Source organism: Rattus norvegicus, chromosome 8 (assembly GCF_036323735.1).
Source record: "Rattus norvegicus strain BN/NHsdMcwi chromosome 8, GRCr8, whole genome shotgun sequence".
Taxonomy (NCBI): Eukaryota; Metazoa; Chordata; class Mammalia; order Rodentia; family Muridae; genus Rattus; species Rattus norvegicus.
The window spans coordinates 104,242,466-104,256,606 of record NC_086026.1 but is presented as its reverse complement, the minus strand read 5'-3'; the positions used below and the strand labels follow the sequence as shown (position 1 = coordinate 104,256,606).

At 42.1% G+C, this 14,141-nt stretch overlaps 1 protein-coding gene and 1 long non-coding RNA gene across 3 annotated transcripts in view; one reads left to right on the top strand and one right to left on the bottom strand.

The window, feature by feature from the left end:
• Slc9a9 (solute carrier family 9 member A9) overlaps positions 1-14,141 on the bottom strand; it is a 563,666-nt gene that overhangs the window by 419,338 nt on the left and 130,187 nt on the right. For both annotated transcript variants that reach the window (XM_063265800.1, NM_001271438.2), the window contains exon 5: positions 10,075-10,190. In XM_063265800.1, coding sequence (XP_063121870.1) covers positions 10,075-10,190 — 116 coding nt within the window. The remainder of the gene's footprint in view (positions 1-10,074; positions 10,191-14,141) is intronic.
• The window catches only part of LOC134480215 (uncharacterized), a 66,264-nt gene that overhangs the window by 11,225 nt on the left and 40,898 nt on the right, over positions 1-14,141 (top strand). The gene's annotated exons all lie outside the window — the stretch shown is intronic.

Below are 14,141 nucleotides of genomic sequence, written 5' to 3'. Positions count from 1 at the left end.
CCAGACTGATTTCCAGAATGGTTTTACCAGTCTGCAATCCCACCAACAATGGAGGAGTGTTCCTCTTTCTCCACATCCTCGCCAGCATCTGCTGTCACCTGAGTTTTTGATCTTAGCCAATCGCACTGGTGTGAGGTGAAATCTCAGGGTTGTTTTGATTTGCATTTCCCTTATGACTAAAGATGTTGAACATTTCTTTAGGTGTTTCTCAGCCATTCGGCATTCCTCAGCTGTGAATTCTTTGTTTAGCTCTGAACCCCATTTTTTAATAGGGTTATTTGTTTCCCTGCGGTCTAACTTCTTGAGTTCTTTGTATATTTTGGATATAAGGCCTCTATCTGTTGTAGGATTGGTAAAGATCTTTTCCCAATCTGTTGGTTGCCGTTTTGTCCTAACCACAGTGTCCTTTGCCTTACAGAAGCTTTGCAGTTTTATGAGATCCCATTTGTCGATTCTTGATCTTAGAGCATAAGCCATTGGTGTTTTGTTCAGGAAATTTTTTCCAGTGCCCATGTGTTCCAGATGCTTCCCTAGTTTTTCTTCTATTAGTTTGAGTGTGTCTGGTTTGATGTGGAGGTCCTTGATCCACTTGGACTTAAGCTTTGTACAGGGTGATAAGGATGGATCGATCTGCATTCTTCTACATGTTGCCCTCCAGTTGAACCAGCACCATTTGCTGAAAATGCTATCTTTTTTCCATTGGATGGTTTTGGCTCCTTTGTCAAAAATCAAGTGACCATAGGTGTGTGGGTTCATTTCTGGGTCTTCAATTCTATTCCATTGGTCTATCTGTCTGTCTCTGTACCAATATCATGCAGTTTTTATCACTATTGCTCTGTAATACTGCTTGAGTTCAGGGATAGTGATTCCCCCTGAAGTCCTTTTATTGTTGAGGATAGCTTTAGCTATCCTGGGTTTTTTGTTATTCCAGATGAATTTGCAAATTGTTCTGTCTAACTCTTTGAAGAATTGGATTGGTATTTTGATGGGGATTGCATTGAATCTGTAGATTGCTTTTGGTAAAATGGCCATTTTTACTATATTAATCCTGCCAATCCATGAGCATGGGAGATCTTTCCATCTTCTGAGGTCTTCTTCAATTTCTTTCCTCAGTGTCTTGAAGTTCTTATTGTACAGATCTTTTACTTGCTTTGTTAAAGTCACACCGAGGTACTTTATATTATTTGGGTCTATTATGAAGGGTGTCGTTTCCCTAATTTCTTTCTCGGCTTGTTTCTCTTTTGTATAGAGGAAGGCAACTGATTTATTTGAGTTAATTTTATACCCAGCCACTTTGCTGAAGTTGTTTATCAGCTTTAGTAGTTCTCTGGTGGAACTTTTGGGATCACTTAAATATACTATCATGTCATCTGCAAATAGTGATATTTTGACCTCTTCTTTTCCGATCTGTATCCCTTTGATCTCCTTTTGTTGTCTGATTGCTCTGGCTAGAACTTCAAGAACTATATTGAATAAGTAGGGAGAGAGTGGGCAGCCTTGTCTAGTCCCTGATTTTAGTGGGATTGCTTCAAGTTTCTCTCCATTTAGTTTAATGTTAGCAACTGGTTTGCTGTATATGGCTTTTACTATGTTTAGGTATGGGCCTTGAATTCCTATTCTTTCCAGGACTTTTATCATGAAGGGGTGTTGAATTTTGTCAAATGCTTTCTCAGCATCTAATGAAATGATCATGTGGTTCTGTTCTTTCAGTTTGTTTATATAATGGATCACGTTGATGGTTTTCCGTATATTAAACCACCCCTGCATGCCTGGGATGAAGCCTACTTGGTCATGGTGGATGATTGTTTTGATGTGCTCTTGAATTCGGTTTGCCAGAATTTTATTGAGTATTTTTGCGTCGATATTCATAAGGGAAATTGGTCTGAAGTTCTCTTTCTTTGTTGTGTCTTTGTGTGGTTTAGGTATAAGAGTAATTGTGGCTTCGTAGAAGGAATTCGGTAGGGCTCCATCTGTTTCAATTTTGTGGAATAGTTTGGATAATATTGGTATGAGGTCTTCTATGAAGTTTTGATAGAATTCTGCACTAAACCCGTCTGGACCTGGGCTCTTTTTGGTTGGGAGACCTTTAATGGCTGCTTCTATTTCCTTAGGAGTTATGGGGTTGTTTAACTGGTTTATCTGTTCCTGATTTAACTTCGATACCTGGTATCTGTCTAGGAAATTGTCCATTTCCTGAAGATTTTCAAATTTTGTTGAATATAGGTTTTTATAGTAAGATCTGATGATTTTTTGAATTTCCTCTGAATCTGTAGTTATGTCTCCCTTTTCATTTCTGATTTTGTTAATTTGGACGCACTCTCTGTGTCCTCTCGTTAGTCTGGCTAAGGGTTTATCTATCTTGTTGATTTTCTCAAAGAACCAACTTTTGGTTCTGTTGATTCTTTCTATGGTCCTTTTTGTTTCTACTTGGTTGATTTCAGCTCTGAGTTTGATTATTTCCTGCCTTCTACTCCTCCTGGGTGTATTTGCTTCTTTTTGTTCTAGAGCTTTTAGGTGTGCTGTCAAGCTGCTGACATATGCTCTTTCCTGTTTCTTTCTGCAGGCACTCAGCGCTATGAGTTTTCCTCTTAGCACAGCTTTCATTGTGTCCCATAAGTTTGAGTATGTTGTATCTTCATTTTCATTAAATTCTAAAAAGTTTTTAATTTCTTTCTTTATTTCTTCCTTGACCAGGTTATCATTGAGTAGAGCAATGTTCAATTTCCACGTATATGTGGGCATTCTTCCCTTATTGTTATTGAAGACCAGTTTTAGGCCATGGTGGTCCGATAGCACGCATGGGATTATTTCTATCTTTCTGTACCTGTTGAGGCCCGTTTTTTGACCAATTATATGGTCAATTTTGGAGAAAGTACCATGAGGAGCTGAGAAGAAGGTATAACCTTTTGCTTTAGGATAGAATGTTCTATAAATATCCGTTAAGTCCATTTGGCTCATGACTTCTCTTAGTCTGTCGACATCACTGTTTAATTTCTGTTTCCATGATCTGTCCATTGATGAGAGTGGGGTGTTGAAATCTCCCACTATTATTGTGTGAGGTGCAATGTGTATTTTGAGCTTTAGTAAGGTTTCTTTTACGTATGTAGGTGCCCTTGTATTTGGGGCATAGATATTTAGGATTGAGAGTTCATCTTGGTGGATTTTTCCTTTGATGAATATGAAGTGTCCTTCCTTATCTTTTTTGATGACTTTTAGTTGGAAATTGATTTTATTTGATATTAGAATGGCTACTCCAGCTTGCTTCTTCTGACCATTTGCTTGGAAAGTTGTTTTCCAGCCTTTCACTCTGAGGTAGTGTCTGTCTTTGTCTCTGAGGTTGTTTCCTGTAGGCAGCAGAATGCAGGGTCCTCGTTGCGTATGCAGTTTGTTAATCTATGTCTTTTTATTGGGGAGTTGAGGCCATTGATATTGAGAGATATTAAGGAATAGTGATTATTGTTTCCCTTTATATTCATATTTGGATGTGAGGTTATGTTTGTGTGCTTTCATTCTCTTTATTTGTTGCCAAGACGATTAGTTTCTTGCTTCTTCTAGGTTATAGCTTGCCTCCTTATGTTGGGCTTTACCATTTATTATCCTTTGTAGTGCTGGATTTGTAGAAAGATATTGTGTAAATTTGGTTTTGTCATGGAATATCTTGGTTTCTCCATCAATGTTAATTGAGAGTTTTGCTGGATACAGTAACCTGGGCTGGCATTTGTGTTCTCTTAGGGTCTGTATGACATCAGTCCAGGATCTTCTAGCCTTCATAGTTTCTGGCGAGAAGTCTGGTGTGATTCTGATAGGTCTTCCTTTATATGTTACTTGACCTTTTTCCCTTACTACTTTTAATATTCTTTCTTTATTTTGTGCGTTTGGTGTTTTGACAATTATGTGACGGGAGGTGTTTCTTTTCTGGTCCAATCTATTTGGAGTTCTGTAGGCTTCTTGTATGTCTATGGGTATCTCTTTTTTTAGGTTAGGGAAGTTTTCTTCTATGATTTTGTTGAAGATATTTACTGGTCCTTTGAGCTGGGAGTCTTCACTCTCTTCTATACCTATTATCCTTAGGTTTGATCTTCTCATTGAGTCCTGGATTTCCTGTATGTTTTGGACCAGTAGCTTTTTCCGCTTTACATTATCTTTGACAGTTGAGTCAATGATTTCTATGGAATCTTCTGCTCCTGAGATTCTCTCTTCCATCTCTTGTATTCTGTTGGTGAAGCTTGTATCTACAGCTCCTTGTCTCTTCTTTTGGTTTTCTATATCCAGGGTTGTTTCCATGTGTTCTTTCTTGATTGCTTCTATTTCCATTTTTAATTCCTTCAACTGTTTGATTGTGTTTTCCTGGAATTCTTTCAGGGATTTTTGTGATTCCTCTCTGTAGGCTTCTACTTGTTTATTAATGTTTTCCTGTGTTTCCCTAAGTGTGTTCATGTCTTTCTTGAAGTCCTCCAGCATCATGATCAAATATGATTTTGAAACTAGGTCTTGCTTTTCTGGTGTGTTTGGATATTCCATGTTTGTTTTGGTGGGAGAATTGGGCTCCGATGATGGCATGTAGTCTTGGTTTCTGTTGCTTGGGTTCCTGCGCTTGCTTCTCGCCATCAGATTATCTCTAGTGTTACTTTGTTCTGCTATTTCTGACAGTGGCTAGACTGTCCTATAAGCCTGTGTGTCAGGAGTGCTGTAGACCTGTTTTCCTCTCTTTCAGTCAGTTATGGGGACAGAGTGTTCTGCTTTCGGGCGTGTAGTTTTTCCTCTCTACAGGTCTTCAGCTGTTCCTGTGGGCCTGTGTCTTGAGTTCACCAGGCAGCTTTCTTGCAGCAGAAAATTTGGTCTTACCTGTGGTCCCGAGGCTCAGGTTCGCTCGTGGGGTGCTGCCCAGGGGCTCTCTGCAGCGGCAGCAACCAGGAAGACCTGTGCCGCCCCTTCCGGGAGCTTTAGTGCACCAGGGTTCCAGATGGTCTTTGGCTTTTTCCTCTGGCGTCCGAGATGTGTGTGCAGGGAGCAGTCTCTTCTGGTTTCCCAGGCTTGTCTGCCTCTCTGAAGGTTTAGCTCTCCCTCCCACGGGATTTGGGTGCAGAGAACTGTTTATCCGGTCTGTTTCCTTCAGGTTCCGGCGGTGTCTCAGGCAGGGGTCCTGCCGCTCCTGGGCCCTCCCCCACGGGAGCCCAGAGGCCTTATACAGTTTCCTCTTGGGCCAGGGATGTGGGCAGGGGTGAGCAGTGTTGGTGGTCTCTTCCGCTCTGCAGCCTCAGGAGTGCCCACCTGACCAGGCGGTTGGGTCTCTCTCTCACCGGGTCTCGATTTTCTAGTTTCTTAAAAACTAAAGTTTGTTTTGAGAGAAATCTCACAGAAATTAGAATCACATGCCGTTAGAGCTGGAAGAGCGGTGAGAGCCGGAGCCATAACTTCCGTTTTACAGATGAAGAAGCGGTGTCTCCATCTGAGGCGGGAAGACAGATTGCGCATCTTCTACCTGCAGGAACCTGTGAAATCTAAGGAACTGAAGCGACTACACAAAGTCGCACAGCTGTGCACGCCAGACACCGAAGGTGGACACCGTGCCCTGGGGTCTCCTCCTGGCTGCAAGCCAACGGTCTATTTTAAAGGACTCTTCCACTCAGCCGCTTACACAAGGCAGGCAAATAGCGATTTACGAGGCTGGAGCGAGGCTGGATCCCGCCTCTCCCCTAACCCCCACTTCCCATTTCAGTCAGTTTTCTGTGTTGTTAAAATATAATCTTGGGAATATCACCAGTAAGGAAGGACCAAAGCTTGGCCACACTCAGACATGTTTGGAGACAGCTGAGTCTGTCAGAATTCAACACACTCAGGCTGCAGCTAAAAACCCAGAGTTGCAATACAACAGACACGGTGCTTTCCACCTTACGCGCGTGGGTAAAGGTGGCCTGAAACTTGTCCCAACACTGAAAGGCACACTATTCATATTTAGCTGGTGTAGCCCTAACTAGCTTGAAAACTACTAAGGATGAAATCCTTTCCTGTGAGCTTCTGCTTCTTGCCATTGCCAGGCCACCTCTGCATTCCCCCGGGCCATGTGATGTAGTGTGGAGTCATTCTGAAAAAGGCAACGTTAATCTCCTGGCAGTGGTGGAATAGCCAAGGTATCCCTGGACAAGGGGATGGAGCCATCTGTCTCTCTACACCACATGGATCTCTGATTCGCTCATCTACACCGTGGCTCCAAACCAGAGGCTGGGGGGTACCCTTCTTACACCCCCTTAACATGTAAATAAATGTTACAGTCTCAGTCATAATAAGAGAAATGCTTGGGCAGACCACGGGGAGATGTAAATCCTGTAACGTATGGGGGATCCTAAGTTTGCCTGGCCATGTCTTTGAGGAGAATAAACCACCATAGATCACTAGCTGAATGCAAACTGGTGTACAGTCCAGGGGAGAATTTTAGTGTCTAGGAATATCTATTTCTAGAAATCGATCTCAAAGACGCACTGGAAGTGTGTGAAAAGCTGTTCATTTAAGAGCTGCTAATTGCTGCACCATTACTAAATTAAAAGCACAAGAAAACACCTTCAAATCCCAATTGGTGGTGCATTGGCTAAATAGTGGCCTATTCCGCAGCTATAAAAGGGAGCAAGAGAGATCTTTGCTTGTTGCCAATGTCTAAAAACTACTGTTAATTAAACAAAACTAAGACAAAGAGATGGTATAGCATAGTATATATTAGAAGGTGACTATGTTTGCTTGTGAGCCTAAACTTAAGAATAGAAATTTAACCCAATAACTACCAAAATGTCTCAGAAGTTAGGGCAGAGCAGACAAGAATAGCAGCTAAGGCTCTTTAACCCCATACCAGTATGATTTTGTTTGTTTGTTTTTAAATCCTTAAGATACTTAATCCAATTCTAAGACAAAACAACAAAAGCACAGTGAACCAGAAAAACATTATTGTGATGGACTTGGGGCTTAACCACACGTTGGAATCATGTCAAGTGATTTAAAAACAGAAAAAAAACTTTTAACTACATCCCAAGTGGGGTCTACTCAAAGGCTAAAAATAACCACATGAAATCTTAAGCCATTTTCAGTTGTTATATTTTTAGCAATAATGTATGTGAGATAATTTTAAGAATGTATATTTTAAGCAAGTAAAAATTATATTAATGCAGGAGGAGGAAAAAGAGGCAGAAAAATGCAAATGTACATTCAAATTCAAGGCATCATAATAAAATTTCTATAATCCTAAAACAGAGCTGAAAATATTAAAATGAATCTATGGTATAACTTTGATCAATTTATGGTATAGCTTTAATGAATTTTATGATATAACTGCCTGAACCCAGATGGTCTAAAAAGAGTGACCTATCCAATGGTAATGACAACACTTAGTAACAAAACTGGTGCTTAAACAAATTTTCTTCTTGAAAGATCCAAGTGTAAAAAAAAAAATCCAATAAAAAATGTCAAAAAAGGAATAAAATAACACAGGCTCTGTACTATGCACATAGAACCATGATAAACAATAAATTACATATTAAAAGTTACACTTATGTGAGATAACAGAATATTCAAATCCACGGAAACAAGAGATAGATGAACAGCTATGAGGGGACTAAAGAGAAAGGAAACTAATATCAACAAAAGATCCAGGCTCATGGGAGACATGGCTAATTTTTGAATTGAGGCACAGAAGTCATAGATGATAAGGCTAGAACATTAGAACTACTCAAATGCAAGAAGTTAATCAAAGATCACTAGGGTCATGTCAAAAAGATACAAGAGAAACATGAAGAAACATGAACTTCCTTTTTTGAAAAAAAGGCATTTTAGTCATTAAAAAGACTAGCTAGCATAGACTGAAACACAATTATGTTAAAATCCATGCATTCAGGAAGATGTATTTTAAAAACCTGTTTTGGTGACAACATGTAGAGGATGCCATGGAAACAACACATTATCGTGGAAATTAGTAAATTAGAGGAAATTATCGATCATTTGCCTTGTTTGCCTCCTGCTTGCTGCTACTACACTGTGCAGTGCCTGAATGGTTGACCTGGGAAACTTTTTGAGGAGACTCTACTGGATTAACTAGTAACCATCAGTGGGAACTGGAGCAGCCCAGGTAGACAGGGAGCTGCAATAGAGCTTGTCAAACTGTCTGAGCCTATGAATTAGCTAAGTTCACTGTTACGTTCTGAGGCCTGAGGTTGAACCTGAGAATAAGCATCTATAACCCATTTGATGCCAGCAATACTGGCCAAGAGGTGTTGGCTGCTCCTATCCCCTGGCTCTTCCTTTCCTTTGTTGAACATAGACAGTTCCACAGAACAGCCTCAGGTAAGGACACTCTGTAACCAGGGTGGGGTAGAACAAGATCAAGACAACTCCTTAATCATCCCTAAACACAATGAGTATCCAAGCCAAACTGAGGAACATCCGCTATTCTAACCACGAAGAGGGAAATGGTTTCTTTATCAATTATAGATTAGGCTTAGTCTGGTCTTCCCTCTTTAAGATAAGACACAACCAAGTGGGTAATTACGGAATTACTTTTACTTCCTGACAATTAATCCAGGTGAAGTCCTTACCCCTTAAACCTTTAAGTATCACAAATGGAAACGCACGTCCCATCACAAAGCCTTCCCATACCACACCCTCTGGGACAGCCATTGGTCCCTGCTGTCTTCTGTGGTGAAATACCAGGAGGAAGGCAACTTGAGGAAAGGGTTTTCTTGGCTCATGATTTTACATCACTGTTCATCATCAAAGGACTTCGGGGAAGGAACTCAAACGGGCCTTGGAGGAGTGCTCCTCACTGGATTGCTCCTCATGGCTTTCTCGGCCTGTTTTCTCATAGAACCCAGGACTACCAGCCTAAGAGCAGCCCTCCCCCCACTGACAATGTGCTGGGCCCTTCCCTATCAATTGGTAATTAAGAAAATGTCCTACAGTCTTGCCTACCTACAGCCAATCTCATGGAGACCTTTTTTCCCCTCAGTTGAGGCTGTCTCTTCTCTATTGACTCCAGCTTAGTTGGCACAAAACTAGCAAGCACACCGCCATTGAGCCTTCTCTTTCATTGTCTCAAATAAGAAACCAGTTTTGTTCACCCTCAGGTACAGTCTGGCCATCTTTGCTAGCGTGCCAATTCATGGTATGATGGACAAGCTGACGGCAGAAGCACCCGTCACCGTTGTCTTCTGATGGGATAGTCCCAGGATCATTTTTAAAGGAATCAGGGCCAACCTGATTCTGATTAAGCCTCTAGCTTTCACCACCAGAAACACTGGGCACACAGGGACATTTTAAGGGACCATATTCAGTTTATTCCTGAAACTATCACTGATTCTCCAAACAACAGATAAATAGCATAGCAGATGGAGAGGATCTTAAGTTTAAACACCGCTCAGCAGACAGAGCAGTGTATCGTGCGCCATCTTGGGATATGATTTGTATAAACTACTAACGAACCAGCAATGGCAATAACAACAAGTGAACTAAGGATATTTAAACAGTGATGGGAGCTTTCACAGTATTAAATCTGGACCTCGAATAGTTGTTGGTTCTACTACAGCAACAGCAGTCACTTTCAGGGAACTTACGCACCAAATATGGAACTTGAAATTCACTTTAATGCAACACATAGTAAACTGGAGGGGGTGGAGGACATGTGCTCACTCTAATCCCTATCTTCAATGAACTTTAAGAGCTCCATAGTAAACAATTTTAAAAATGTTTAAACTATTTAACAGATAATTTTTGAAAAGAAAGATGTGTTGAATAGAGACAAACAAGGACAACAGCTCAGAATGGCTCTACATTTGAGAGAAACAATAATGGCTTTAAAAAGTCTCTTCCTCCATGGAGATTGCTTTCTGACCAATTTCTCCGGAGCTGTCTGATATTACCTACTTTTTCCCCTTTTCTCTCTTGACTTTTTATTTAATTCACTTACAGATGTGTCAACAGCCTATGATGAGGAATGGAGAATTATTACCAGGGGGACAAAAATGACGGCCCGTGGAGAAACCATCAATTTAAATGTTTGGCTCTTCAAAGAAAGACACGCATTATTTGCACAGTTACCTGGATCTGTAGCAGACATCAGTGAACCAAAAAACAAACAGTCAGTGAAGTGGAAGTCTCCGCTCTTCAGCTGGCCAGCGTGCACCATGGCCTTCACAAAGCCATACATAATTAACCTGTAAAAGAGAAACAGAAGGCCTTTACACATCGAGCTGGACCCTGTGTAAATCCATGCTGTCTCAGAGAACATTCTTGTGTGCCTTCTGAATGTGGACCGTGCATAAACCACCACCATCCTGCCAATGCACAGCCACTATGATATCTCAGCTCTGCAGGATATTTTCACTGAATATCACAATCCATTCACCTAGCAAATGGTTAACAGAGCACTTGCTAACATATGTCATGGAAAGTAAGATAAGCTTCAAGGATGTATAAAAAGATTGTCAAACCATATCTATTTTATTTCTACTTCTGAGAAAGATTCAGTCATCCTCCCTTGGGCTCTCCTTGTTTTTTTGGTTCTGTGGATTTTAGTGTGGTTATCCCAGACTTTATAGCTAATATCCACTTCTAAGTGGGTACTTACCATGTGTGTCCTTTGGGGTCTGGGTTACCTCACTCAGGATAATATTTAAAGTGGATGGAGGGAGGAAACTGGGGGAGGAAAGGGGCAGGGGAGTAGTCAGGTATCAGGTGTAGGGACAGCAGGTGACGGAGAACAGAAATCGGAGGCGGGTAGGCATCTCTACAACATCCCAAAGACTTGGGAAGGGGTCGGGGAAGAAGAGGAGCCAGGGTGCTATGGGGATGACTTTAGCTGAGACTCCTAGCAGTGGGGGGGGGGGTGAATCCTGAAGTGGCCACTTCCTGTAGCCAGGCAGGACTCCCAGACAAGGGATAAGGACAGCAACCATCCCACAAAATCTTCTACCCAAAATGTTTTCTGCCGAAAAGATATACAGGGATAAGTATAGGACAGAGATAGAGAGAATGGCCAACCAATGACTAGCCAAAAATGAGGTCCACCCCATGGGCAAGAACCAGTCCTTGACAGTTAATGATACTGCTATGCTTGTAGACAGGAACCTAGCATAGCTGTCCTCTGAGCGGCTTCACCCAGCAGCCAATGGAAACAGATACAAAGACCCACAGCCAAACCTTAGATGGAGCTCAGGGAATCTTGTAGAAGGGTAGGGGGAAGAACTAAGGGACTGGAAGAGGACAGAGACTCCACAGAAAGAACAAGAGTCAATTAAACTGGACCCTTGGGGGTTCTCAAAGACTGAATCACCAACCAAAGAACAAGCATGGACTGAACCTGGGACCCCTGCACATATGTAGCAGAAGTGATGTTTGGTCTTCATGCGTGTTCCCCAACAACTGAAGGGGGGCTGTCCCTGAATCTGTTGCCTACCTGTGCATCCCATTTCCCTAGCTGGACCACCTTGTATGGCCTCAGTGGGGGAGGATGTGTCTAGCCCTGCAGTAAACTGATGTGCTGGAGTGGGGGAGCTCAGGGTTGGGGGACGACCTGGGACTATTTGACAACTACACAGGACACCCCAGGGGTTTCCCCTTCTCAAAGGAGAAGGGTAGAGGGGATGGGGAAGGATCTATGTGAGAGGGCACTGGGAGGAGAGGGGGGCTGAAATTGGGATGTACAGTGAATAAATAAACTGATAAAAATGATCAGATGTGGCACAGCAAATCATGCCCACAAGCCAGTATAATCTAAAATCAGTGGTGTTCTTTAGAAACTGCAGAACATCCATTTCCCAGAAAGATTTTGAAATCCTCACGTGCACTTACAGTTTGTGTTTAACTTATACAGAGGCAGTGAGTATGGCTAAAAAAATGGCTAAATATCAGCTCTTAGATGGTAAGGATCTCAACAGTCATACAGACACTTGTAATTCTCTTCAGAGAACTACCTCATTAAGGGAATATTTCAGACAGAGCTCCATTTAAGCAGTCACAATCACACCCAAGCTATACATACATGATGTCAGGGTATTATTAAAACTGTCTCCCCTCAGTATCTTGTTCATCAGCTAGGGTAACAACAATGGCCCATGGGGACTTTGGAGGGCAAATAAAACAAGAAATGTCTGGTGTCCGACGCTCTTAGCACTCTGAGGGAGCTGCTTACTGTTTCTCGTGAAGGTGGAGATGGGAAACATTTGTTGACAGTTCCTGCCTCTTCACATGCTTTAATTAACTTTATCCGCAGCCGATCCTGTAAGGTTGACACTATCTATTTACACCTGAGAAAAGCGGGCACAGCGTGATGCAGACACCTGCTTAACATGGCAAATTAAGCAGGATGTTTAGGCTTGAGTTGAGACAGCCTGCTTCCATCGCTGGGGATTTTAGCCACCATAATATGTTAGCGGAAGAATGGCTTTAATGTGTTCCACTGTACTGATGAGCTGTCGCATACGTGAGACAAACTGTCAAGAAAGTGTTCTAAAGTAGTGGTTCTCAAATCTTTAATATATTTTTCATGTGGTGACCACCAACCATAAAATTATTTTTGTTGCTACTGCATAACTGTAATTTTGCTACTGTTAGGAATTGGAATATGTATATCTGATATGCAGGATATTTGATATGCAACCCCTGTGAAAGGGTCATTCAACTCCCAAAGGGACTGCAAACCACAAGTTGAGAACCACTGCTCTAGACAGTCCAAGGGGCTCCCTTCTTTCCTGCCACTGAATTGATCCATCCACAGTTGCCAGCACTGCTTGTGCTTTCCCTGACAACAGAACCTGCACTCGCAAGCTTTCACCTTGGATGAGGGACCAGTGGCTCTTCCCAGGCTTCTAGCTGCAGATTGGGACGACCGAGACCCTAACCTTGTGGACTGAGTAACTGCTGTCCATCTCCCTGGCAAGAGACAGTTATTCGGGACTTATCCAGATGTTGAAGGGTGTGTCCTCAAGCATGAGTGCCAGGTGCTCATAGTCTCAGGCGTGACCTGGCTATCGTTGTTGGTGAGGAGTGGAGGAAGCCCTGAGTGTGGGAGATTATTGTATGTATGATGTGTATGATGTGTGCTGTTGACATTGGCACAGTCATATCAAGGACCTGAACCACATGGGAATGGCCAAACCTGCCAAAGATGAGGATTAGAATGAAATGACGGAGCCTTCCTTGTGGGGGGAGGGGTGTCTCTGACTGTGGGTATTGATAGTGTGTGCAGAAAATGTCCGCTCTAGCTTTGTATTGGGTGTTTATAACCTGAACACAGCTCCCCTCTTCTGCTGTGCTTCTGGGGTGTTGCAGATTCTCTGTCTGAGAGGCCAGACCACCTGATCCCAGTTTCCTATCTCCATGTCCATCTGTCTGTCTTTTCTTCATTCCCTCCCTGCCCCAGTAAGGCCCAAGCACCCACACTCCACTCCCTGACCACCTCACACCCTAACACCCCTAGCACTCCACTTCAGCCCTACACCTCCCCAAGTTGCTTTTTGGTCACGGACTATCTCACAGCAATGGGACGCAAATGAGAACAGAATAGGATTCATTATGACTGTTAATAGCAGTTACATAAAGGGAATTAAATGTGAACTTTTCTTCTGCTTTACTGCCTTTCTCCAATTTTTTAAATATAATAACCATGGTAGAAACAAACAATAATGCACATTAGTGAGTTCTGTTACAGACAATAGACAGCCATTGTACTTTTTAATCCTCCCACTTCTCTGAGGAAGGCATTGTAATTTTCCCCTTCACAAATGAGACAATCAGGAGTCACGGAGGTTAAATAGTCATACAGTGAGCGTCTGTTGAGTTGAATCTGGGTGGACAGGCGCAAACGCTTAGCACAGCTTTTCAATGACTTTGGAACACTTTTGAAATCAGTGTGTGGGTGGCAGGTGACACACATTTGCCTGAAAAATGTAAATTTCAAATTTACTCCAGATGAACTACTGGACATAAAGTAATTAAAATCATAGTTACTTCCTTGAAATTAACATAATTAATTAATTAAAACGATGGAAAGGAAGAATCTTCAAAAGACTGAACCCAACCCGGTACACACTTATATGACTCATTTTTACTCTTACAGATCTAACAGTGGTCACTGTCACTGCTTACCGTAATGTTATTCTTACTTT